Source organism: Salvelinus alpinus, chromosome 2 (genome assembly GCF_045679555.1).
Source record: "Salvelinus alpinus chromosome 2, SLU_Salpinus.1, whole genome shotgun sequence".
NCBI classification, from domain to species: Eukaryota; Metazoa; Chordata; class Actinopteri; order Salmoniformes; family Salmonidae; genus Salvelinus; species Salvelinus alpinus.
In genome coordinates, this window is record NC_092087.1 from 79,333,517 (window position 1) to 79,358,522 (window position 25,006).

The following is a 25,006-nucleotide window of genomic DNA, read 5'->3' on the forward strand; positions in this document are numbered from 1 at the left end:
AATAACAAATGTGATTAAATATTTAATAATATTTAAAATGAGGATAATTAAACACAGTCGATGTGAAAATAAGTGCTAAGAAATATTCTTCTTCTGTCTCTTTGTACAAAACAAAGTGTTGAGTATTAATAATAAAACAATGAAATCATGTAATTTGTGAAATTCCTACGTTTTCTTATTTTCTCCCTCTAAACAGATTTCAACATTCATTCATGGTCTCTCATTTGTCTGCGATTCATGATAATGTATATGTTTTTGTATATATTGGAATTATCTGGCTCGAAGGACCAATACCTTAAAGGGTCATTCAGCAGTTAAAACAATAGAAAAGTGTCCTCCCCGCCCCTGTTTCGTTTTTTTTATAATGGTGCTGGATAATTGTAACCACTTTCAACTTCCTAGACAGAGCTATGGATAGATGCAAGGACTTACCAGCCATGATATCAATATTATAGTTGTAACCATGGCTCTATATAGTGTTTGTTTAAATTTAATTAGTTTACAAACATTGGAGTAAAACAAGCTTATATTTTGGCTTCTGGTGGGGTACAACAGCTCATGAGGTATTTATAAGTAATATTCTTCAAGAATCAACGGGTACATATCAAGTCCAAAAATGGCTGTATTAACTGCAGATTGCCCCTTTAAAGGTGCAGGGCCTTTTCAAGTGTTCTCAGATTCATCTGTCATTTAAATGGCCACTATCACTCCTCCTCTTTAATCCTGTTGCTGTATTGTCACTTTCATCCAGGACACCTGTCCATCCTCCCGTTCCTCTCATCCCCTTTTACCTTTCATCTTGTCTCTCCGTAGCTCTCCTTTTTCTGCATTTTCGTATCTTTCTGCCTGTCTTTTTTCTTTCACAAGTAGGACACTGAAATGAGATTGAGGTTACTCAATATGTTGGAGATGCAGGTTTGTAGGCCAGGACAGACGGAGAGGGAGGTGACGAATGACACACTGATAAAAAGTGAACCAGTAGGATATTGTATACAGAATTTGAAAGACTCCAAATTCTCCTCCTGAGACTCTCTCTCTGTCTCTCTTTCTTCTGAAAGAGCTCTGACCAGCAACAAGGGAGATATTTAAAGAAACCAGTCATCCACAAAACCCTCTGAGATTTTGGTAAAGCATATCTCTGTATCTATATTTGTATAATTCAATATCTCTGCTATGATCCTATGTCAATGAGAGATAAATAATTAGCTAGTGCTATAAACAACACTGGTAGAACAAGAACACATTGATAGAACACATTGATAGGACACATTGATAGAACACATTGATAGAACACATGTAACTACTTGACAATTAACCGTTACCTAGCAACTGGCTCTTTTTTCAAGAGATGGGGAGAGTTGAGGATTTATACTGTATATTCTCACTGTCTTAGTGGATTGGATGGGAAAATGAATCAACATACAATACCAAAATGGAAAGTACAGCCTGAGCCGAACATCTACACAGAGAGAGAAAGAGAGAGAGAGAGAAACTACTAAACAAACAACAACACGAAGAATTATCTATCCAAAATGGAGATGTATGGGTAAACCACTTCTCCAATCTTTTTGGCTCTATAACAAAGAATAAAGAGCAAAAACATATACAGTGGGGAGAACAAGTATTTGATACACTGACAATTTTGCAGGTTTTCCTACTTACAAAGCATGTAGAGGTCTGTAATGTTTATCATAGGTACACTTCAACTGTGAGAGACGGAATCTAAAACAAAAATCCCGAAAATCACATTGTATGATTTTTAAGTAATTAATTAGCATTTTATTGCATGACATAAGTATTTGATACATCAGAAAAGCAGAACTTAATATTTGGTACTGAATCCTTTGTTTGCAATTACAGAGATCATACGTTTCCTGTAGTTCTTGACCAGGTTTGCACACACTGCAGCAGGGATTTTGGCCCACTCCTCCATACAGACCTTCTCCAGATCCTAGGAGGGCTTCTTAAAGAAAAACTAACAGGTCTGTGAGAGCCGGAATTCTTACTGGTTGGTAGGTGATCAAATACTTATGTCATGCAATAAAATGCAAATTAATTACTTAAAAATCATACAATGTGATTTTCTGGATTTTTGTTTTAGATTCCGTTTCTCAAAGTTGAAGTGTACCTATGATAAAAATTACAGACCTCTACATGCTTTGTAAGTAGGAAAACCTGCAAAATCGGCAGTGTATCAAATACTTGTTCTCCCCACTGTACATGATCAAATACAAATCCTAGAATCAACTATTAAAGACTACCAGAACCCACTGGATTCTCCAATTACCTTGAATGAGTTACAGGACAAAATAAAAACCCTCCAACCCAAAAAGGCCTGTGGTGTTGATGGTATCCTTAATGAAATGATCAAATATACAGACAACAAATTCCAATTGGCTATACTAAAACTCTTTAACATCGTCCTTAGCTCTGGCATCTTCCCCAATATTTGGAACCAAGGACTGATCACCCCAATCCACAAAAGTGGAGACAAATTTGACCCCAATAACTACCGTGGAATATGCGTCAACAGTAACCTTGGGAAAATCCTCTGCATTATCATTAACAGCAGACTCGTACATTTCCTCAATGAAAACAATGTACTGAGCAAATGTCAAATTGGCTTTTTACCAAATTACCATACGACAGACAACGTATTCACCCTTGACAAACAAACAAACCAAAACAAAGGCAAAGTCTTCTCATGCTTTTGTTTTCAAAAAAGCTTTCGACTCAATTTGGCACGAGGGCCTGCTATACAAATTGATGGAAAGTGGTGTTGGGGGAAAAACATACGACATTATAAAATCCATGTACACAAACAACAAGTGTGCGGTTAAAATTGGCAAAAAACACACACATTTCTTCACACAGGGTCGTGGGGTGAGACAGGGATGCAGCTTAAGCCCCACCCTCTTCAACATATATATCAACGAATTGGCGCGGGCACTAGAACAGTCTGCAGCACCCTGTCTCACCCTACTAGAATCCGAAGTCAAATGTCTACTGTTTGCTGATGATCTGGTGCTTCTGTCACCAACCAAGGAGGGCCTACAGCAGCACCTAGATCTTCTGCACAGATTCTGTCAGACCTGGGCCCTGACAGTAAATCTCAGTAAGACCAAAATAATGGTGTTCCAAAAAAGGTCCAGTCACCAGGACCACAAATTCCATCTAGACACCGTTGCCCTAGAGCACACAAAAAACTATACATACCTCGGCCTAAACATCAGCACCACAGGTAACTTCCACAAAGCTGTGAACGATCTGAGAGACAAGGCAAGAAGGGCCTTCTATGCCATCAAAAGGAACATAAATTTCAAAATACCAATTAGGATCTGGCTAAAAATACTTGAATCAGTCATAGAGCCCATTGCCCTTTATGGTTGTGAGGTCTGGGGTCCGCTCACCAACCAAGATTTCACAAAATGGGACAAACACCAAATTGAGACTCTGCATGCAGAAGAAGAAGTGGAGGAGAGAAGAGAGAGAGAGAGAGAGAGAGAGAGAGAGAGAGAGAGAGGATGGAATGCAGATTAAGAAGTAGAGATTTTTGTGTCTGCATTGTGACCAAATTTCCTGATCCATCCATGTATGCAAATTATTTCACAGCTATTCTTTCCAATAATAAGTTATTTATTTGAAGACATGTTGGTGGCATAAGTCAATGGTGCAGCCTGTCAATGATGTTAGAGGCCGGTATAATGATGATTTAAGTGGTTTCAACGCTCCTAGATTGGTCTACACAATGCGTCTTTTAATCGTGTAAACCTGTCTAAAAATGCGGGATCAATCAGAATGTGGACAAGATCAGGAAAAAGGACCCATGTTAAAACCAGGTATAAACAGGGCTGGAGAGAAACAACGGAGGATGACAAGCAGAGATGGGGAAGAGGAGAGGAGAGAAAGGAGAGAAGGAACGGTTGCTGTAGAAACGCTTGGCAAAGTTTTAATGAGGGCACAAAGTTCGATCCTTATGCCCACAACACATCCACACTCACACAATATATATACCAGCTGGCTTTAGTATTACCCTTTGTGACTACAGCTAACGGGGAAAAAAGAATGATATCCCAAACGAATAACAGGATAGGGAGTCACCCTTTAAAGTCAGATATCAAAACATAACAGTGTGGCATACAACATCCTCTCCAATAGTAGCATTTTGTTCTATTGTGTACTGATAATGTGGTACTCTAAAATCAATTGTGTGGCCATTGGTTTTGAATCCAATGGTGATCACGCTTCCATGCAAATGACGGAATTATTTTCATGGCCATGCAGCCACAGTTGGCTAGTTCTGAATGAGATGATCAGACAGTTGAGACTTGATGAGTTTGTTTAATGAATATATCATTGTTCTCTCATGGGTTGATACACATAACAACTACAGATGCACATCTTTGTTTATAATGAAGCAGAGACAGAGAATACATACATTTTACATCAACTTTCTACAATAGATATCAGATTTTGATACATTATAATTATTTGCAGACTCTATTTCGTTAATTTCTCGCTCTTTCACCTTTGACCTCTCACTGAACTTAGAACCCTAACACTAACTTTCCTACTATCACACTCCTCCGTAGTCCACAATCCCTCCCGCTATCTCTCACTCGCACTCTCCAGCATCCTAACTTGTCCATTGTTGTATACTCTCACCTTCCTCCTCCTCACCACCCTAGTCCCCCTCACAGGGACCGCCTTCTTCAAGGTGTACCTCGTCAGTCTCGCTGCGCCACCTCTCATGCTCCGAGGTGGCAGAGCCCTGCTACCGCCACCCCCTCCCTCCTCCCCCTCGTCCCGGTAGCCGTGGCGACGGAGGAATGGTTCCAGGGTTGCTAGGCGATGGGTGAGTTCCGTGATACGCCTGTGCAGCAGAGTGACTTCCCTGAAGAGATCGTTGAGCGACTCGGACAGAGGGCGCACCCTGCAGGACACAAAGAGTAACTTAGCAACAGGCACTTCAAACTGGCAATCAATCACACTTTAAGAACCTGGACAGTAACTTCAAATTATTCATCTGCACTGGTCAATATTTTGTCGAGTCAAAACAGGAACTTAGCAACATCAATCTACAATGTCATTCACACATTGTTGGACAGCTTAAATAACTTTATAGGCCTACAACTTCATTATAGAGACATACAGTGCCTTCAGAAAGTATTCACCCCCTGTCACTTTCTCCACATTTTGTTGTGTTATTTTAAATGAATGAAATTTAGTTTTTTGGGGGGTCACAAGCCTACACATACCACATAATGTCAAAGTAGAATTATGTTTTTAGACATTGTTACAAATGAATTACAAATGAGAAGCTGAAATGTCTTGAGTCAATAAGTATTCAACCCCTTTGTTATGATAAGCCTAAATAAGTAAGGAGTAGAGATTTTCTTAACAAGTCACATAATGAGTTGCATGGATCACTCTGTGAGTAATAATCGTGTTTAGCATGATTTTTTTAATGACTACCTCCTCTCTGTACCCCAGTGAATTTCAAGCACAGATTCAACCACAAAGACCAGGGAGGTTTTACAATGCCTCGCAAAGAAGGGCACCTATTGGTAGATGGGTCACATAAAAAAAGCAGACATTGAATATCTTTGAGCATGGTGAAGTTATTAATTACACTTTGGAGTGTGTATCAATAGACCTAGTCACTACAAAGATAATACTGCAAAAATGTGGCAAAGCAATTCACTTTTTGTCCTGAATACAAAGTGTTGTGTTTGGGGCAAATCCAATACAACACATTACTGAGTATCACTCTCCATATTTTGAAGCATAGTGGTGGCTGTACCATGTTATGGGTATGCTTGTAATCGTTAAGGAGTTTTTCAGGATAAAAAGATTTACGGAATGGAGCTAAGCACAGGAAAAAACCTAGAGGAAAACCTGGTTCAGTCTGCTTTTCAACAGACACTGGGAGACAGTCACCTTTCAGCAGGACAATAACGGAAAACAAGGTAAAATATACACTGGAGTTGCTTACCAGGAAGACAGTGAATGTTCCTGAGTGGCTTAGTTACAGTTTTGACTTAAATTGGCTTGAAAATCTATGGCAGGACTTGAAAACGGTTGTCTAGCAATGATCAACAACCAATTTGACAGCTTGAAGAATTTTAAATTGGCAAATATTGTACAATCCAGGTGTGGAAAGCTCTTAGAGACTTACCCAGAAAGACAGCTGTAATCGCTGCTAAAGGTGTTTCTAACATGTATTGACTCAGGGGTGTGAATAATTATGCAAATGAGGTATTTCTGTATTTAATTTTCAGTACATTTGCAAAAATATCTAAAAACATGTTTTACTTTGTCATTATGGAGTAATGTCTGCAGATGGGGTAAGAAACAAATATATACTTAATCTGTTTTGAATTCAGGCTGTAACACAACACAATTTGGAATAAGTCAAGGGGTATGAATACTTTCTGAAAGTACTGTCAAATGGATTTGTACACTCTCTGTTGACCTATACCACAGTAAAGATGTCCCTCTGGTACTCCTACCTGGAGTAGTCAGGGAGCAGGGTGCTGGGCTGAGAGTGGAGTAGGGTCTTGATCTCGTTGAAGATGCGTTTTCCCCAGACGTCCAGGACTCTGGTCACACTGCGGACAGTGGTCACGTTCACACTCTCAGCTGCAACACACAACCCCAGAGGAAAGGAAGAAGAGACGTTGTTATGAAAGACCTGTCTGTTTCACTTCTGCTTTTTCTCTCCTTGACGTCAACTGAGTAGGCTGGCTGGATGTTCTTATTTATTAGCTTACCTCCCTCCCGGTAGTTCCAGTACCCATAATCCAGTTCGTTCTCCTCGCTAGCGGACTGGGCCATGGTCGCCATGGCAGCCAGAAGCAGCAGCAGCATCACAGTTTGAGGGGCCATGATGAGAAGACACAGCCCTTTATGAAGAAGAAAAGGAAAACACAACAAGAATGATTGAAAAAAATCTGCCAATTAGCCAAAATCAGTTCACTGTGACATTACAACAATTTGATTATGTTCAGAAGAAATAGGGAAAGTCAGAGACAGAGAGAAGAATCAGAAAGAGGGAGAGAGAGTGAGAGAGAGGGTGTGTGAGAGAGAGAGAGAGAGAGAGAGAGAGAGAGAGAGAAAGTGAAGAAAAAGTAGTTTTTTCCACACAAGGCTGCCAACAGTCTCTCCGTGGCCCAGTTAAGAGTTGAAAACAGATCCACGTGCATGTTCACATGTTGGTTTGGTATAGGTCATCTTAATATTACCTATCGCTCTTTGAAAGTCTCTCAAAGTATGTACAAGTATGTTTTCAATACTATAACTGAGAACAGGTAACATAGCCATTCATTTGTGGTAAGGACAGGAGTCAGACAGTCTTATGACCTGTTGGACTGAACAAACTCAATTAGTTTATTTCAACGCCTGAAGAAAATCTATTTTGTGTGAGGGACAGTGGGGCCTGTGTCTTCAGGACAGTGGTGTGATAGAAGGAGAAGGACCATGTGTCCAACCAACCAGCAAACCGTTTGAAGACCTTGATTGTATTGTATTGGTTCCAGAAACAAGGCAATATAAAGAGCAGGAAGGGGATAATAGCCAGAACGGAGACCATGAGAAGGATTGGTAATCACTTGGAATGTTTTGGATATCTTAGATGATGACTCATGAAAGAAGTCTTGTAAATGCTTTCATAAGAGGGTATCGTGTTGCAGTTGGAACCAGACCAGAGGGAGAATGGAATATACAAATTAACACCTATCCTCACAAGAAACAAGTTTTAAAAGACATATCATGGCACGAAAAATTGCCAAAGACTCCGGTCACCCGAGACATTGACTGTTCTCCATGCTCCCGTTCTGCTACCAGTCACTTTTCAGCCTTGTTTACATGTATATCATACTACCAGCCACTTTTTATGTATGAACCCACCTCAACCACTCCAGTACCCCTGCACATTGAATAAGGTACTGGTACTGACCTGTATATACTACCACTCCAGTACCCCTGCACATTGAATAAGGTACTGACCTGTATGTACTACCACTCCAGTGTCCCTGCACATTGAATAAGATACTGGTACTGACCTGTATATAATACCACTCCAGTACCCCTGCACATTGAATAAGGTACTGGTACTGACCTGTATATACTACCACTCCAGTGTCCCTGCACATTGAATAAGGTACTGGTACTGACCTGTATATACTACCACTCCAGTACCCCTGCACATTGAATAAGATACTGGTACTGACCTGTATATACTACCACTCCAGTACCCCTGCACATTGAATAAGATACTGGTACTGACCTGTATATACTACCACTCCAGTACCCCTGCACATTGAATAAGGTACTGGTACTGACCTGTATATACTACCACTCCAGTGTCCCTGCACATTGAATAAGGTACTGGTACTGACCTGTATATACTACCACTCCAGTGTCCCTGCACATTGAATAAGGTACTGCCCTGTATATACTACCACTCCAGTACCCCTGCACATTGAATAAGGTACTGGTACTGACCTGTATATACTACCACTCCAGTGTCCCTGCACATTGAATAAGGTACTGGTACTGACCTGTATATAATACCACTCCAGTACCCCTGCACATTGAATAAGGTACTGGTACTGAACTGTATATACTACCACTCCAGTACCCCTGCACATTGAATAAGGTACTGGTACTGACCTGTATATACTACCACTCCAGTACCCCTGCACATTGAATAAGGTACTGGTACTGAACTGTATATACTACCACTCCAGTACCCCTGCACATTGAATAAGGTACTGGTACTGACCTGTATATACTACCACTCCAGTACCCCTGCACATTGAATAAGGTACTGGTACTGACCTGTATATACTACCACTCCAGTACCCCTGCACATTGAATAAGGTACTGGTACTGACCTGTATATACTTGCACTCTCATTTCTTTAACTGTCATCGTAGTTCTTGTGCGGTTTTTATTCTTAATTGTATTTTTTATTCTATTTTCTATTATTATCTACAGTATATTATTATCACTGCAATGTTGGGAAAGGGCTCTCAAGGTAAGAATTTCACCGTACTGTTTTACACCGGTGGTGTCCTGTGCAGGTGGCGAATAAACATTGAAACGTGAAACTTGAATATGGTGGAGCTGTTTCAATAAACATATCAAGAACCAAACAGACAAATGAGACACATGCAGGAAGATAAGGTTCTGTATGTATCCCAGTTAAATTGTCAACGGTAAAACAACAGTGCCACAAACAACTGAAACAAGGTCAACAAACCAATTCATTTGCTGGATGAGAAGTACATTGCGTGTTTTAAATGAGTGAATGAAACAATACTTACACCTTCAGGGAATTAGGTTTAATTTAGCAGGTCCAAATTGTCACTCAATAGAACTTGGTGCCTTCACTTTATTTGAAGTATTATATCTCCCCCTTTTCTCTCCTCCACTCTTCCAATGCCCTGGTCTCCTCTTCTTCTTTCCTCTCTTCTCCTCTCTGTCCCTGCAGTAGTAATGTGATTAGCAGTAGAATGTGGCTGGGCAGTGCGGACCCACTTAAGAACTCTTTATTTGTGAACTGTGAGATGACTGAGGAGCGTACACATCTCACTCTCTCTTCTCTCTCTCCCTCTTTCTCTCTCTCTCTCTCCCCCTCTCTTTCTGGGTTCCAGCTGTTTCCAGACGTACGTGTTCTCTTCATATTCACTTTTCTTTTTAGTCTTCCTGTCATTCCCCCCTTCCCCGCCCCTCTGTTTCCCCATCTCTCTGATGCAGATGGAGGTAAAGAATGATTGTTATTCTATGAGCTATAACATTATTTCAAGAACCCAAAAGTATAACAGCAAATTCTCCACATTTCTCAAATGATGACGCATTTCATCCAGCTCTGGTTATCGTCCAAGTTCAGTCCAATACATCAACTGACCAAATCCAGGTGAATACCTTCCATACTGTTGACAGTGGATTTGCCCTGCCAGGTAAAAGAATGCAAGAAAGTGATTTAAGGTCAGAGGGGAGTTAGAGATAGATAAGGAGAGGGGGAATGGTACGAAATAGAGTGAACATCATTTTTATTCACTGGTATCCAGATGTTATTTCTGTTCTCTCTCTCTCTCGGAGTCTGTTTTTGTGCAGTGGCTGCTGTGAGGTCAGAGTTGGCTTCTAGCTCTGCCAATGAAAGGGGGATGACAGGGGAAAGAGTTTGTAAAAGAAGGGAATAGAGAGAGAGGGAAGAAGGGAAGTGGGGAAGAGGCATAGGCACGTGCAGAGGTGTTGCAATGCTGTGCAGTTCTTCCTTCCACACTGACTGAGAGCATTAGTTGAGGAGAAGTCAAACGGATGTACATTCACCTGGTTTTCATTAACATAGACAATTTGTCACCTCCCCCGAATTCCATTCTCTCTTTCTCAGATGTTTTCCTCTCTCTCTCTTTCATCTGAAGGGCCAGACTCTCATTTAGTGCTCACGTGTGGTTTGAACTTCAACTCTGGGTCTCTCCAACACTGTCTCACAGTGGAGGAAACTCAACACTGCATCTGGGATGGATCTGGTGAGTGACGTAACAAACACAATAATAACACAGTAGCTGCCTGTGGGATCACAACAAAACATACACAAGAATACATACTGTAATAACTTTACTTTTTGGACATTCCCTGTCTGCTGTAAATGCTTCATGCTTTCTTTCATAATCTGTTTATAGCCTATGCCTCCTAGATCAGTACAGTATCTTGGTCATTCTATCTCTGATGGTTGGGGATTTTACAAGGCTCACATTAATTAATACTTTGAGGAAGTAGCCAGGGCAAAACAGGAACCCCAGTATTGCGACCTCTCTGAGGCCAAGACTAACAGATATAGACATACACATTCTGGGCAATCTGAACAGGGGAAAGGCTAAGAGCGACACTCATACACTGTTTGGGAAATTCGACGAAATCCTTCCAATACTGATACAGGTATTCCTATCTCAAGTGACCACAGAGAAATAGAAACAGAGGGGAAAAACGAAACTTTTGGTGTCTCTTCAAAATGTGCTTCTGGATGGTGGGAGTTCTGTGTGTGCTGATGTGTTTGGGAAATCATCAGGCTCAAGGTAAGGGTATTTCATTAACAAAACATTTAAATACCAATACCATGATACTGTTGAAAGTCATTTTTTTCATGTTAGAAGTTAGAAATGTCATGATAGAAATTCCTGTTGTCATTTACAGAATTGTCTTTTCTCATCAACATTGTATATCAATGTATTTTTAGCGGGATATATCAAAGTATTGCAGATCAATACATAAGTAAGTTGCGTATTTGGTTCTTCGATGTCAGATTGAGCCTTACTCTACATCCCCCTGTGTAATTTAGAAGCCAACCCAGCCATCTCCATGCCGGACAGAATCAGAGTGGCTCTGGCAGGAGAAACGGTCCATTACAAACTCAGAGTGACCATCCCAATGAATCAGAGCTCCAGCGACTTAGTCTGCTCTGGGCCTCCAGACCAAAAGAAGATAAAAGAATGGAATATTCTCTTTTCTCCTGAAACAAAAACAATAACATTTAATTGGGAAATAACGGCATATAACAGTTCGTACTCAGGAGAGTATAACTGTAAGTATAAAAATGTGGAGATCTTCTGGACCCTTCTGGTGAAAGGTGAGTGTGTGGTAGAAGAAGAAGAAAATGAAGGGATGATAGAAAGATAACAGTTAGTCAGTTAGTGAAACTTCTGTTATCCACATGTTGAGTAACAGGAATTGTTGACATGATAGTGAAAACACAATCCCTTTTTAAAAGAGACCTTTTTTGGTACAAATACTGTAGATGTCAGCTGAATGTCAGATGTACGCCACCATCAACAACACGCATGATTGTCATCATGAAAATAAAAAGCCCTCTAACTCTTTTTTTTCACTTGACATTAATCTACTTCCAACCAAAGTGTTCAGCCATTGACTGACACTGGACAAACTCGAATGGTACCATGTTTATTGTCTCTGTATCTCTGTGTCTCTGTATTTGTCTGTCTCTCTGTATTTGTCTCTGTCTCTCTGTATTTGTCTCTGTCTCTCTTTCAGACGAGGGGTACCGGCAGCCTTACTCTGGTTTCAGCCTTTTCATCGTGTTGGGGGCTCTTACCACAGGCCTCCTCATCTTCAGTGTGATCGGCTCCATATATGTGTTCAAAAGCCAATTGGTAAGAGATTTGAGAAAGGTTTGGTGGAGGTTTTGAAACACTGTATATTTTTGTACCCTTCTGTTGTGGTTGATATGTTGTCATTATATCAGTACGTGTGTGTGTTGACTTGTGATTTCCAGGGTCAATTTATATTGAAGAATGGAAGTACCGGTAGTGGAGTAAGCAGAAGGAATAGAGGGGAGAATGAAGAGGAGGAGGAGAACAGTAAAACATCAGTGAATGCAGCTGCCTCTGCTTCAGTTTACGCTGTAAGCATGTCTCTCTATCTCCATTGACTTGCTGTAACTATATCACATTGATTTTATGAGTTGAACAAATAAAAATCACCTTGACACATGTCAAAGCTGTGTGTGGGTCATCAAAAGAATATCATCAACAAAGATTCATTGTTTTGATTAACTTTCACATCCACTGTAGGCCCTATGTAATCCACAAGAATGAATGTGTCTCACCTGGAACTCCCTTCTCTCTCAGAGTCTAGAGTCTCGGCCAGCATCTGTCTATGAGGTCTTGACCCCAGGAGCATCAGCAGCAGCAGTAAACCGTGAATCTGTCCAGAGGAAAGTCAAAGTAAAGAGAAAGTCAAAGGAATCGGTCAGTGTGAACATACACTAACCAGGAAATATAAATTACTAAAGCCTTGGTTTTGTCATTCCAGATATATTACATTTAATTGTATTCAATTTTTCTAATATATTATATTCCCCAAAATAGATATGAGTAGACCTATAGCTACCAATAATGTTGATAAAGACCTGTTCGAGTTAATGAGGATGCTACTGTCCTGACCTCTCTCCCACTCTCCTCCTACAGATGGAGAATGCAACGCCGCAAGGGGAAGGAATATTTGAATGCGTCTATGAGAATTTCTGACCTACTGGCATCTGCACTGTGTTTGGGAATCTATATGCCTCTATTTTCCTGCCTTTGCAATCTCTCTTGTTCTTTTACAGACCTAAAATCACGTATGTATTTTACCCTGCAGCTTCGTGACTTCTGTTGAAAATAAACTGCTGTGTCTCTGGTTGTTATCATCACGGAATGTCTCTGGTTGTTATTTTGTCTAATTAACAGATATCTGCAATATGTCAGATTAATTTTAGCGAGAGATTTTGCAAACTGAACCCCTGTACTCCAAAATCCCACCATAATAAGGTTGTATCCAATGAGACTTTTAGGCTATTTTGAGTAAGAACCAATCGAAACGCGTCTCCCGTCTCTACTTCCTGGTTAGGTTTATTTACGTTTTTCATCTATTGTTGACCATGGCAGCGGAGGGGGACTTTCTGATGAGATATCGTGCTGTATCAAATAAATTGAAAAAGTACGATTTATTACGTTCTTGTCATTGTTTTAGGTATCCATTCGAGTGACTATGTGTAATGCATGATCGTCTAATCTTTTGAATTGCGAGCCAGGATTTCACAGCTAACGTTAGCTAGCTAACGGTGGCCAGCTAAACTTGCTGTCAGTTCCATGGGTCCAAAGAAAAGCCCCAAAAGCGTTTTATTTATTTATTTAAACAATTTTTACCATGTTTTGGCTAATCTCATTAACTAGCTGGCACTAGATAATTAGTTAGCTGTTTCAAATGAATCCTCGTCCCTGAATGATAATGATTGTTTAGCTAACGTTAGTTTTCTAGCGTTGAAGCTAATCAGGTACTAGAGCAGTGGTTACTAGGCTAACGGTAACTAGCTAACTAAACATGTCGACATTCTGTTGTCCCTACTGGCTTAGTTGTAATTTCACTTTGTCCATCTTAGACGTTTTCTTCGGAAACCCAATGTAGCAGAAGCAAGTGAGCAGTTTGGTGAGTAACTAATGTTTCCTGGAAAAAATTAAGACTAATAACCATGTTTCTAACATATCAGCAATTCATTCATATGTTCATGTTTTCAGATGATGACCCCTACTATTAAGTACACCATTTGCACATTTCTGTTGATTATGTGGCTTGCATCTCACCCAGTATTTCTGCTTGGCTGCAGGTCAGTTGGCTAAAGAGCTGAAGCAGCAAGACTGTCTTCAGTATGCAGCCTTCTGTGACCTTGCAATGGCAAGGCAAGTCTCCATCTCTAACTATTGCCCCCTAATCAGAACATATTGTTTGCCCTTATTAATATCATACAGACATGGGTAGCATAGAATGATGGATCAATATTGCCCTTTCTCCTCCATTGTAAGTATCCTACAACCAACATTATTTCCTACTACCTATTATAATGTAAATTAGATATCTCACATAACAATATATAATCTATACCTGTTATATCCTACCACACCCACAGGTGTGAGCAGACTCTTTTCAATGCTCCTGGGGAGGCCCTGGCCCTGACCGACGCTGCCCGGCTCTTCCTGCTCTCTGAGAAGGAGAACAGAGCACTACAAGCCCCAGGCTTCGACGAGCACCTGCAGGCCGCACTCAACTGCTACAGCTTTGCCATCAAGGTAAAAAAGACTACAAATGTTTGACATAATAGAATAGAGATACACAAACAAGTCATAAGTTAAAGGTCACGAACAGTCAAAATCATGTTTTTCATGAAATTTGATGATATTTGGATAAAACCAGATCAAAGTATGAAACATGACTGTTGCTTCTACATTGGTAAAGTTTGATCATAAAGTTACTGGTCTCCTCCCCCATGTCAGACACTTTTATTTCAGGAGGCGGGATTATTATCGTGATAGGGGGACAGCACGTGTGACGTCACGTGTTTGCAGAGGGGCATGGTTTATATACAGTAGCTAGATAGCTACTTTACTGGTGCAAAATTTGACTGTAGGGTGTCAGCAAATATAATTAAAAGTTTACTTTTCATCTATGGCAAAGATACTTCCATCTGTGCCTGGTGTTAGCTAGTTACTGTCTAGCTTGGTCTTCAGCCAGCATGGAACAAAAGGGGGGGGGGGAGGGCATTCAAAACTCTGAAGCAATTGTCATGTCAACACATCCGTCAGTGCGGCTGTGAACTGCATCACAAGAGACATAGATGTATAAAATAAAAAAACACATAATTGATGTAATTTCAGTGTTGTATTGAGTTGCTTTACGTTTCACCAAATTTGCTTGAGATGATTTAACTGCAACACTGCTTACTGCATCCACGTTTCTTGATAGAGGTGTTTCAAAGAGCTGCCAGTCAAGGCGAGCTCATGAATATAAGCTTCCCTATTAAACCAGATGGAACTGACTGACATAAAGTGAGACAAAAGTGAGCGCAGCATTCAGTCTAGTTTAACCAGGCTTGGTGAACAACAGCTGTGAAAGGGAAAATGATCAATCAGAATATCTGTATTGGTTTTGCTAGGGCATTTAAATGATAATCTAATCCTCTTTAGTTTATTGTTGAATCCATCTGAATAGCTACAAAGAGATTGACCAAGCATCTGGAGAATTTACCATACATACTAACAACCCATTTTCCCTGGCCTTTCCCCTAGATTCCTCTGGAGACAGTAGTATAATCCTGTGTTTTACAAATGTGTTTCAGGTTTACATTGAGATGAACCAGCCTGTCATGGCCGCCAGTCTATCTCTGGAACTTGGCAATGCCCTCAAGGTAATGGACCAAACTGATCACAAAAGATAGATTGGCAACCATTCCTCTTCTATGTCAGTCTGTGTGGTGAATTAAGATCATATGATCATCCCTCTCATCCTCTCTCTCTTTTTTTAATCTGTTTCTCTGTCTTCTGTTCTCTCCCCTCCCTCCCGCTCTCCCTTCCTCTCCCTCTCTCTCTTCCTCTTCTTCTCATCTTCATCTATAGGAGATGAACAGACCAGGTGAGGCCATAGTTCACTACCAGAGAGCAGCAGAACTACAGACACAGCAGCCCATTGAGTCTCTGCTGTCTATGGGAGAGATGGCCACCTGCAAAATACTCACCCGTGAGTACAGTGGTGGGATGTGTGGGGGTTGATGGGTCTGGACCATAGGTAAAGATTTGTGTTATTCATTGTTTTCAACTCCGTATTGATCTCCGAGCCAGGAAACTGGGTTATGGTATGGGGATTACCTGCATGTGGTCCAGATGTCAGTTGAAGCATATACATGTGTTGGGGACTAGAGTATAGCAGGGTTGTGGTCAAGACCATGTCAATTCCAATAAGTTGCTTTGGACATGGAATTTCTCCAGAGGAGTGCAATTCAATTTCTGAATTGATATTGAACTGACTCCAACTCTGGTGTGTGTGTTTCTAATCCTAACAACAACATCATGATCCTGTAATAGACATTGTCTGTTCTCTGTGTGTCAGGTGACTATGACGGCGCGCTGGCCGTGCTGACAGAGATGCAGCTGATGTGTCAGGAGAGGGGACTGCAACTGCCCGGCACCAGCACCCCCGTTGGTGAGGACATAATGGACTGGCCCAACACTTGTGGCTAACTCATCACTTCCTGTCTTAAAGCAGGAAGTTCATTAACTATTCTGAAACTGATAACAGTATGCTTTTCATTGTCTTCTTAGGTGCATTTCTGGACATTGTGGCCAAGTGTGAGATTTCCAGAGTACTTTTGCTGATGCTGCTTGAGGTAAGCACAGCATAGCGAAGATTGTTGTCCCCTCTTATACCATTACATTTCACTTCACTTGTATTCAATTCCTTCCTACAAACACTTACAGATTATTTATCACTGCTAAATTGCGTTATCTCTCTGAAAGCTGTGAACGAATGTCAATGTCTTTTGCAGCCTCCTCCCCAGAAGTTGTTGCCAGAGCATGCCCAGACCCTGGAGAGATACGCCTGGGAGTCGTTTGACCCTCATAGTCAGGGTAACTACACCACAGCCATTATTCTAACCTGACTGACCTTAAACACTCATACACACAACACTAGCAAGGTTGGGATGGGGAACAAAGTTCATAATTATATATTGTCAAACATATATTTCCAACCCTCTCATTGTAGTGACCTTCCTACCTGAGAATGTCTTCCTGCTGCTGCAGTCAGTTGTGGTATGTGGCATATTTCCTTACTTCCCTTAATGTCCAGGTGAGGAGGTCAAGTGTCTCGCATGAGGATGAATATGAGCATAATTGTAGGACTGAGTCAACTTTAAAGCAAGAAACCATCGTTGCTACATCTTATGAATGAATGGTATATACCCATTGATTCTTGAAGAATATAACTTTGTAAATGCCTCATGAGCTTAGTTCAACTGTCGTACCCCATCAGAACCCAAAATATAAGCTTGTTTTACTCCAATGTTTGTAAACAATGCATATGTAAACAAAAATTGTACAGCCTAACAACATGGTTAAAACTATAATGTTGATCTCATGGATGGTCAGCCCTTGCATCCATAGCTCCGTATATGAATTAGAGTGGTTATGTTTCCCCAGGCCCATCCCTCAGCATTTTACAGAAACAAAGGCAGGGTGACGCTTTGTTATTTTTTTGATTTAAGGATTCTAGCTTTATGCTGATCTATATTCGTGGTTATGCTGGACTTTCAAAGTCTTAAGTCCATAACAGTCTATCATTGTGTTGTTGCAGATGGCCTGCCAGGAAAAAGACACAGAGTCCCTCAAGTCTCTTCAACCTGAACTCTGGTAAGCAAAAATAAAATCTCAGCCATGTGGTAGCTATTTAGCTTCAATACACATTTCAATTGAGTTTTTTTCCTTATGGTTTTGTCATTGATATCTTGTCTCTAAATTATTAAGAACATTTCCGTAGACTGTAAGGAAAATGGTCAGTAAATTCTTCTTCTTCATGCCTCAGGCCTCTTCTATCAGCAGAGCAGAACCACCTCCTTCACCTGGTGGTGCAAGAGCGGATCACCCCCTCTGGACAGGGGATTTAGTACAGTTCAGATCAACTCACTACACCCCCTCGGAATGACACATAATGGAACATTCCTGTCTCGGTCTGTTGTAGGGCCTCTTGAATAATGTTTTGGTGGGGTTGCATTCACAAACACATTTTGCGTCTTTTCTAAAAATGTGGGAACCGGACCAAGCATGTCATTGTGAAGGACATACTGTACATCTTACTGCATCCCCTGTTATGCCTATTAGTGGTCGCAGGATTGCTCTCGTGGTGAAGTCTTGCATCAAATAGTTATTTATTGGAAATATGTTGAATAGATGAAATATGAAAAATATGCTTTTTTTGTAGCGTTTTTATTTTGTTAATAAATTGTATAGTCTGAACACACATGGCTTAAATTCCAATGTAATTACAAAACAGAATCCCTCTACTGCATTATAATAAATGGTGATATTACATACACCGCATTGACCTCTGTTCCTGGTTTACCTTTTTCACTTGTACAAATTAAAATGTACTTTGATATAGCAGCCAACCAAAACTCAGAATCACACACATGATTAAAATGTATTTTGATATAGAAGCCAACCAAAACTCAGAATCACACATGATTAAAATGCCCTTAGAATACACGTTACGACAATTACACAACAAACGGCTACAATGTATTTAGATCAAAAAACAATTACAATTGGTTATAAAATACTTCAGTTATAAAAAATAAAAATTCAAATTCCTTTTAAAACATGTACTGGAAATTAAAGCTTGTTTGCTGATTGTTCAAGTACTGCAACAGGTACGTAGCATACCTTGAAAAATACAGTACTATATCAATTACACATTACAAATCTCCCATTTGAACAGGCATGCAGTAGTCTGCATAGAAATTGATTGTGCATACAATTCTTTGGGGTCCGCTCTCCCCCTTCTGTACCACCTTCCTTCTCACAAGAAAAATCAGAATACTGGGACTGTTAATAAACTAATTAAGACCCCTCCCTCCATCCCTTTCCAACACAATGCAAAAACGTAATAAAAACTATCCTTCCTTACAATCCTCCTCTCCTCCCCTTCATCCCTTGTTCCTCTACTCGCTCTTCTTGCGCAGGACCACGTAGATGACGCCCAGTATGAAGGTGAGAACGAAGGAGATCCAGGCCAGGATGAAAGAGTGTCCGAACCAGCCCTGGTCCTGCTTGTGGAAGATGTCCGTGTAGATGGACGCAGCGATCATTACACACAGACCTAGATGGAGACGAGGGGAGATTTAAAAACACCTGTTAGGTTAATAACAGTTATGTGCTGTACTGGAAACATCACCTCAAAGTCACTCATAGGGCTGTAGACACAACTGCTGATGAGACTATTTCAACCTGAACTTAAATTACAGTGATAGTTATAGAAATAAACAATAGTGTTTTTCAATCATGCTCATGGGGACCCACCCACAGGGTGTGCATTCAAAGACTGGATGATTAGTTATCAGTTTGCATCAGTTATTAGTTTGTTTGCTAGTGCTGGACTACAACAAAACATATACACTGTGTTTATATCAATGTCATTACATAGATTATACAGTATTAAGATGCAGATACAGGGACCCAAGCTACTTACAGGAGATGAGCATCAAGGCTCCAGAGAAGGTGAACCTCTGGCCCTTGGACAAGGTGAAGAGTTGAGCCACGAACACAAACAGGCCCAGGATGGAGAAGATGCAGGCCAGCACTGCCCCGGCCTGCACTACCTGGAGGTATTCTATAGGGGGATACAGAGAGAACAGGGCTCAATGAGATGGGAAGATGCACATACTGATCCTGACACACTATACTCTTGTCATACAGAACAATGACAGTCATTTATTTTAATTAATAATAATTACAAAATATTTTTTTTTGTTGTCCATGTCATGTAGGCCTACCAGCAGGGGTAGAAATAAAACCATTCTGGGAACTCACCACAGTAAAATGAACACATCAAAACTAGTTTCACTTTGGAAGCTTAATTCGACCCCTGCCTCCTGAGCGAGTATAAGCATATGCACATGTCCACTCTATCTTGTTTTGGTAGAAGCTAATACTGTGTAGCCATAACAAGAGGTGAGTCCACAGATGCTGTATCTTAATGTGAGCCAATTTCAACCAGAAGGAAAATAATCCTGCAGCAACAGGAAATGTGAATGACATTTTTTTGTAGGAGTTGATACATTTTTCGTTGGGAAAATCAAGTCAGACATTTTAATGTAGAAATTACAAACTTTCGAAGCCTTCTCAAACCTTGAGTACACTACAAGTTTGTATTTCCTGCTGAGCCGGAAAATTCCTGCAACAACAGGGTCATCAAATTAAGATACGGCATCTGTACTATACCTTCAGCATAGTCTCCTTTGAGGTTGGTGTAGTGCCAAGTTGAGCCTGCCAGTTCCCACCGGCCCCACACGTCTGTGGCCACTGAGTCTGTGAACCACCAGGCCTGCAAAATAACACAGGAGAAGAGTAGCAAAGTCATTGTAACAAAACTTACTAACAGCTATATCATCTCATAACAGTGTTGTAACCGTGTTTTCAGTGTTGGATACTTAGGCCCAACAGTGGACATTTTTGTTCTAGCCCCGTATTTATTATGGGGTCCACAAAGACATTCTGAAGTTCATATGGAGCAGGAGAACAGATGGAACAGAAGGGGTCACTGAGGTGACATTGGAAGCATGTGAAAGTAAGAAAAAGGAAAGGGGATATTTATTTACTTACATTATCAATGGTTGCCACCAGAAGCAGGATGATGGCAGTAATGTGAAGAACAACGATTCCAGCCAGGACCAACATTGTGACTAACTGAGAAAAGATAAGTGTTGTGGAAAGATATACAGTGAGTAGGCTATGCTGCTTATTATAAACTGGGTGGTTTGAGCCCTGAATGCTGATTGGCTGAAAGCTGTGTTATATTAGCCCGTATACCACGGGTATGACAAAACATTTATTTTTACTGCTCTAATTACGTTGGTAACCGGTTTATAATAGCAATAAGGCACCTCGGGTGTTTGTGGTATATTGCCAATATACCAAGGCTATGGGCTGTTTCCAGGCCCTCCGCGTTGCATTGTGCTTAAGAATAGCCCTTAGCCATGGTATATTGGCCATAAACCACACCACCATCGGCCTTATTGGTTAATTATCTTACTAAATACGAGGCATAACCACATCTGGGTCAAATACATGTAAAATACTTTAAAATGCTTGTATTGTGCTTGAATTGGTTTGCCTACAATGGGAATAATAAAATAGACCCAAAAGTGCAAACTCCCAGATAAATCAAGCACACATTAAAGTATTTGACATATGTTTTTGATCCAGGTCTGGGATAGAAAAGCGCTCTACCTAAATGGTCAATTGGGCTCGTTTCAAATACGACTCAAATCATTGGATTCGATTGCTCATTCACGTTTAGCCTATAAAAGGAGTTTATAGATTCGTTTATTTGTTATCAACTACAATTAGACCGCTTAGAGGGTAAAGTAATAATTGTTGTTTCTGTAGGTCTACCATCACAACAACATTGTTTAAAAAGTTACTCAAGTGTATAAAGTTATTAGGCCTAAAAGTTTACACTATTCGTTACACTAACTGCAGACTAATCATTATTAACCTGAATATTTGCATATATTTTTTTGACTCAATAGCAAGTTTCAGTAGAGAAAAATAATAGGCTATTCAACGTGGCCATGTATTTTAGCTGAACTACTAGGCTGCACATTACCATTTGTTATGGATGCTATCCCCGTTAGTTGCAACGGGCCCCATACACAGGCTATGAGAAAAGAGCGCGAGAATACGACGACAGAAGTGAGTCTATGAAACAAATGTGTTATACATAAATGAATATAAAATATTTATTAAAATACGATCTATAATACTATGCATAAAGTAAACCTATGTTGACGTTTTTTTGCAGCTCGCAAAAGTGAAATCCATGTAATCCTTCCAAGGCGTCTTTATCTACTGAATGTAGTTCCATTATAAAACGTTTAAATACCTCCCCAAAACTATTGTTTTCGCCCACAGAGCCTTCAAAAAATTCGCTAAACAGTACCAACCCTCCACCAATCCCATTGCATAGAAATTGTAAACCGCATTAGGCTGATAAACATTACCTGTGAAGGAGCTTTTACGCACGATAGTTATTTGCAATTCTGAAAAGCTGTAACGTTAGACCCACCCAGCATCGAATTCATAGCCTACACATCACTATTTTTTTCTCTTCGGCCCCTTCCCTCCCTTTCCCCTTTCCCAAACCCCACCCATATCCTCAAACTTGTTCGTATCTTTAAAAAGTCAGGGACTTTAAAAGTCTATGACAAATAGGCAACGTTTCCCTCTGTCAAAACACTGCGTGAAGCTAAGTGATCTTCAAAGGAGCTCGTTGAATGAATGGAGTAACAATTACGGCTGTGTACAGAATGTGTGCAGAATAGTCCCAGTTTGTAGTATATTCTTAATTCTAAAAGGAACCAAACAAACATGTTGCGTTCCACTCTAGCCCCCCTCCCCCGCCCTCAAAGCAATATGTAGGCTACACCTCTCCCTTTTACAATGAGCTCTCAACACATGAGAAATACAGTATTTTACTTCACATTCATATAAGTAAACAACAACACCCAATTCCCCTCTGTACGCAGTATCGCAGCAGCAACCCAAAATATGAGTAATAGAATAGCAACAGCCATTACCTATTCGTGTTTTGGGTAATGACATACTGTACACGTCATCTCCATTGCAATGTTTTCCCATCCACATAGTTTATGGATGTCATGTTGTACTTTAGCCTATAGGCCTACTTTTTTACCTTCAATATTTCAAGGTATTAACAAATTCTTTCTACTGTATGTCTCTTTTTCTTCCATGATGAAATCCAACCAGATTTTTGTTTTGTCTGAGTTAATTAACTGCACATTTGCATAATCAGTTTGGAATTACAGCTGTCAGGTCTAATATATAGATTTGGCTTTATAATCGAATTTCGCATGTAGAGTTACACATTCTGAGGTCAAATTTACAGTGGTTCCATTTTTCCTAGATGGGAGTTTTCACCTCAAAGTCAAATCAAATCAAATCAAGTTTATTTTATATAGCCCTTCGTACATCAGCTAATATCTCGAAGTGCTGTACAGACACCCAGCCTAAAACCCCAAACAGCAAGCAATGCAGGTGTAGAAGCACGGTGGCTAGGAAAAACTCCCTAGAAAGGCCAAAACCTAGGAAGAAACCTAGAGAGGAACCAGGCTATGAGGGGTGGCCAGTCCTCTTCTGGCTGTGCTGGGTGGAGATTATAACAGAACTATGCCAAGATGTTCAAAATGTTCATAAGTGACAAGCATGGTCAAATAATAATCATGAATAATTTTCAGTTGGCTTTTCATAGCCGATCATCAAGAGTTGAAAATAGCAGGTCCGGGACAGGTGGCGGTTCCATAACCGCAGGCAGAACAGCTGAAACTGGAATAGCAGCAAGGCCAGGTGGACTGGGGACAGCAAGGAGCCATCACGCCCCCGGCAGCCCCGACGCACGGTCCCAGGGCTCAGGTCCTCAGAGAGAGAGAAAGAGAGAGAGAAGGAGAGAATTAGAGAGAGCCAAGATTTTCAAAATGTTCATAAATGACAAGCATGGTCAAATAATAATCAGGAATAAATGTCAGTTGGCTTTTCATAGCCGATCATTAAGAATTGAAAACAGCAGGTCTGGGACAGGTAGGGGTTCCATAACCGCAGGCAGAACAGTTGAAACTGGAATAGCAGCAGGGCCAGGCGGACTGGGGACAGCAAGGAGTCATCATGCCCGGTAGTCCTGACGTATGGTCCTAGGGCTCTGGTCCTCCGAGAGAGAGAAAGAAAGAGAGAAGGAGAGAATTAGAGAGAGCCAAGATTTTCAAAATGTTCATAAATGACAAGCATGGTCAAATAATAATCAGGAATAAAAGTCAGTTGGCTTTTCATAGCCGATCATTAAGAGTTGAACAGGTAGGGGTTCCATAACAGCAGGCAGAACAGTTGAAACTGGAACAGCAGCAAGGCCAGGTGGACTGGGGACAGCAAGGAGTCATCATGCCCGGTTTGCCGTGACGTATGGTCCTAGGGCTCAGGTTCTCTGAGAGAGAGAAAGAAAGAGAGAACGAGAGAATTAGAGAGAGCATACTTAAATTCACACAGGACACTGGATAAGATAGGAGAAGTACTCCAGGTATAACCAACTGACCCTAGCCCCCCGACACATAAACTACTGCAGCATAAATACTGGAGGCTGAGACAGGAGGGGTCAGGAGACACTGTGGCCCCATCCGATGATACCCCCGGACAGGGCCAAACAGGAAGGATATAACCCCACCCACTCTGCCAAAGCACAGCCCCCACACCACTAGAGGGATATCTTCAACCACCAACTTACAATCCTGAGACAAGGCCGAGTATAGCCCACAAAGATCTCCACCACAGCACAAACCAAGGGGGGGCGCCAACCCAGACAGGAAGATCACGTCAGTAACTCAACCCACTCAAGTGACGCACCCCTCCTAGGGACGGCATGAAAGAGCACCAGTAAGCCAGTGACTCAGCCCCTGTAATAGGGTTAGGGGCAGAGAATCCCAGTGGAGAGAGGGGAACCGGCCAGGCAGAGACAGCAAGGGCGGTTCGTTGCTCCAGAGCCTTTCCGTTCACCTTCACACTCCTGGGCCAGACTACACTCAATCATATGACCTACTGAAGAGATAAGTCTTCAGTAAAGACTTAAAGGTTGAGACCGAGTCTGCGTCTCTCACATGGGTAGGCAGACTATTCCATAAAAATTGAGATCTATAGGAGAAAGCCCTGCCTCCCGCTGTTTGCTTAGAAATTCTAGGGACAATTAGGAGGCCTGCGTCTTGTGACCGTAGCGTACGTGTAGGTATGTACGGCAGGACCAACTCGGAAAGATAGGTAGGAGCAAGCCCATGTAACGCTTTATAGGTTAACAGTAAAACCTTGAAATCAGCCCTTGCCTTAACAGGAAGCCAGTGTAG

At 41.0% G+C, this 25,006-nt stretch overlaps 3 protein-coding genes across 3 annotated transcripts; 2 read left to right on the top strand and 1 right to left on the bottom strand.

Annotated features, from left to right (window-relative positions):
- The first annotated feature begins 10,826 nt into the window (after positions 1–10,826).
- LOC139567872 (uncharacterized) lies at positions 10,827–13,216 on the top strand. Its single transcript, XM_071389462.1, has 6 exons — positions 10,827–11,084; positions 11,348–11,635; positions 12,058–12,176; positions 12,299–12,427; positions 12,654–12,773; positions 12,993–13,216. Exons 1-6 carry the CDS (start codon positions 11,021–11,023, stop codon positions 13,050–13,052), a joined length of 780 nt encoding a protein of 259 aa, XP_071245563.1. The 5' UTR covers positions 10,827–11,020; the 3' UTR covers positions 13,053–13,216.
- Positions 13,217–13,352: 136 nt separating this feature from the next.
- LOC139567871 (40-kDa huntingtin-associated protein-like) lies at positions 13,353–18,432 on the top strand. The gene is made up of 12 exons (XM_071389461.1): positions 13,353–13,503; positions 13,946–13,992; positions 14,171–14,243; positions 14,471–14,630; positions 15,677–15,745; positions 15,954–16,074; positions 16,444–16,536; positions 16,656–16,720; positions 16,880–16,961; positions 17,098–17,144; positions 17,686–17,741; positions 17,914–18,432. Exons 1-12 carry the CDS (start codon positions 13,445–13,447, stop codon positions 17,993–17,995), a joined length of 954 nt encoding a protein of 317 aa, XP_071245562.1. The 5' UTR covers positions 13,353–13,444; the 3' UTR covers positions 17,996–18,432.
- An 84-nt stretch (positions 18,433–18,516) lies between these two features.
- Positions 18,517–22,217, bottom strand: LOC139567873 (epithelial membrane protein 2-like). Its single transcript, XM_071389464.1, has 5 exons — positions 22,109–22,217; positions 20,709–20,792; positions 20,328–20,430; positions 19,576–19,716; positions 18,517–19,206 (listed from the first exon to the last, which is right to left on the bottom strand). Exons 2-5 carry the CDS (start codon positions 20,781–20,783, stop codon positions 19,049–19,051), a joined length of 477 nt encoding a protein of 158 aa, XP_071245565.1. The 5' UTR covers positions 20,784–20,792; positions 22,109–22,217; the 3' UTR covers positions 18,517–19,048.
- Between the last annotated feature and the right edge of the window lie 2,789 nt (positions 22,218–25,006).

Coding starts and splice junctions, on each gene's coding strand:
- LOC139567872 (XM_071389462.1), top strand. CDS start 11,021: ATGTGCTTCTGGATGGTGGGAGTTCTGTGTGTGCTGATGTGTTTGGGA. Junction 12,428..12,653: donor CCTCTGCTTCAGTTTACGCT/GTAAGCATGTCT, acceptor CTTCTCTCTCAG/AGTCTAGAGTCTCGGCCAGC. Junction 12,774..12,992: donor AGAGAAAGTCAAAGGAATCG/GTCAGTGTGAAC, acceptor CTCCTCCTACAG/ATGGAGAATGCAACGCCGCA.
- LOC139567871 (XM_071389461.1), top strand. CDS start 13,445: ATGGCAGCGGAGGGGGACTTTCTGATGAGATATCGTGCTGTATCAAAT. Junction 13,504..13,945: donor GTATCAAATAAATTGAAAAA/GTACGATTTATT, acceptor TGTCCATCTTAG/ACGTTTTCTTCGGAAACCCA. Junction 17,145..17,685: donor TGCTGCTGCAGTCAGTTGTG/GTATGTGGCATA, acceptor GTGTTGTTGCAG/ATGGCCTGCCAGGAAAAAGA.
- LOC139567873 (XM_071389464.1), bottom strand. CDS start 20,783: ATGTTGGTCCTGGCTGGAATCGTTGTTCTTCACATTACTGCCATCATC. Junction 20,431..20,708: donor TGGTGGCAACCATTGATAAT/GTAAGTAAATAA, acceptor GTTATTTTGCAG/GCCTGGTGGTTCACAGACTC. Junction 19,717..20,327: donor CAAAGGAGACTATGCTGAAG/GTATAGTACAGA, acceptor ATCCCCCTATAG/AATACCTCCAGGTAGTGCAG.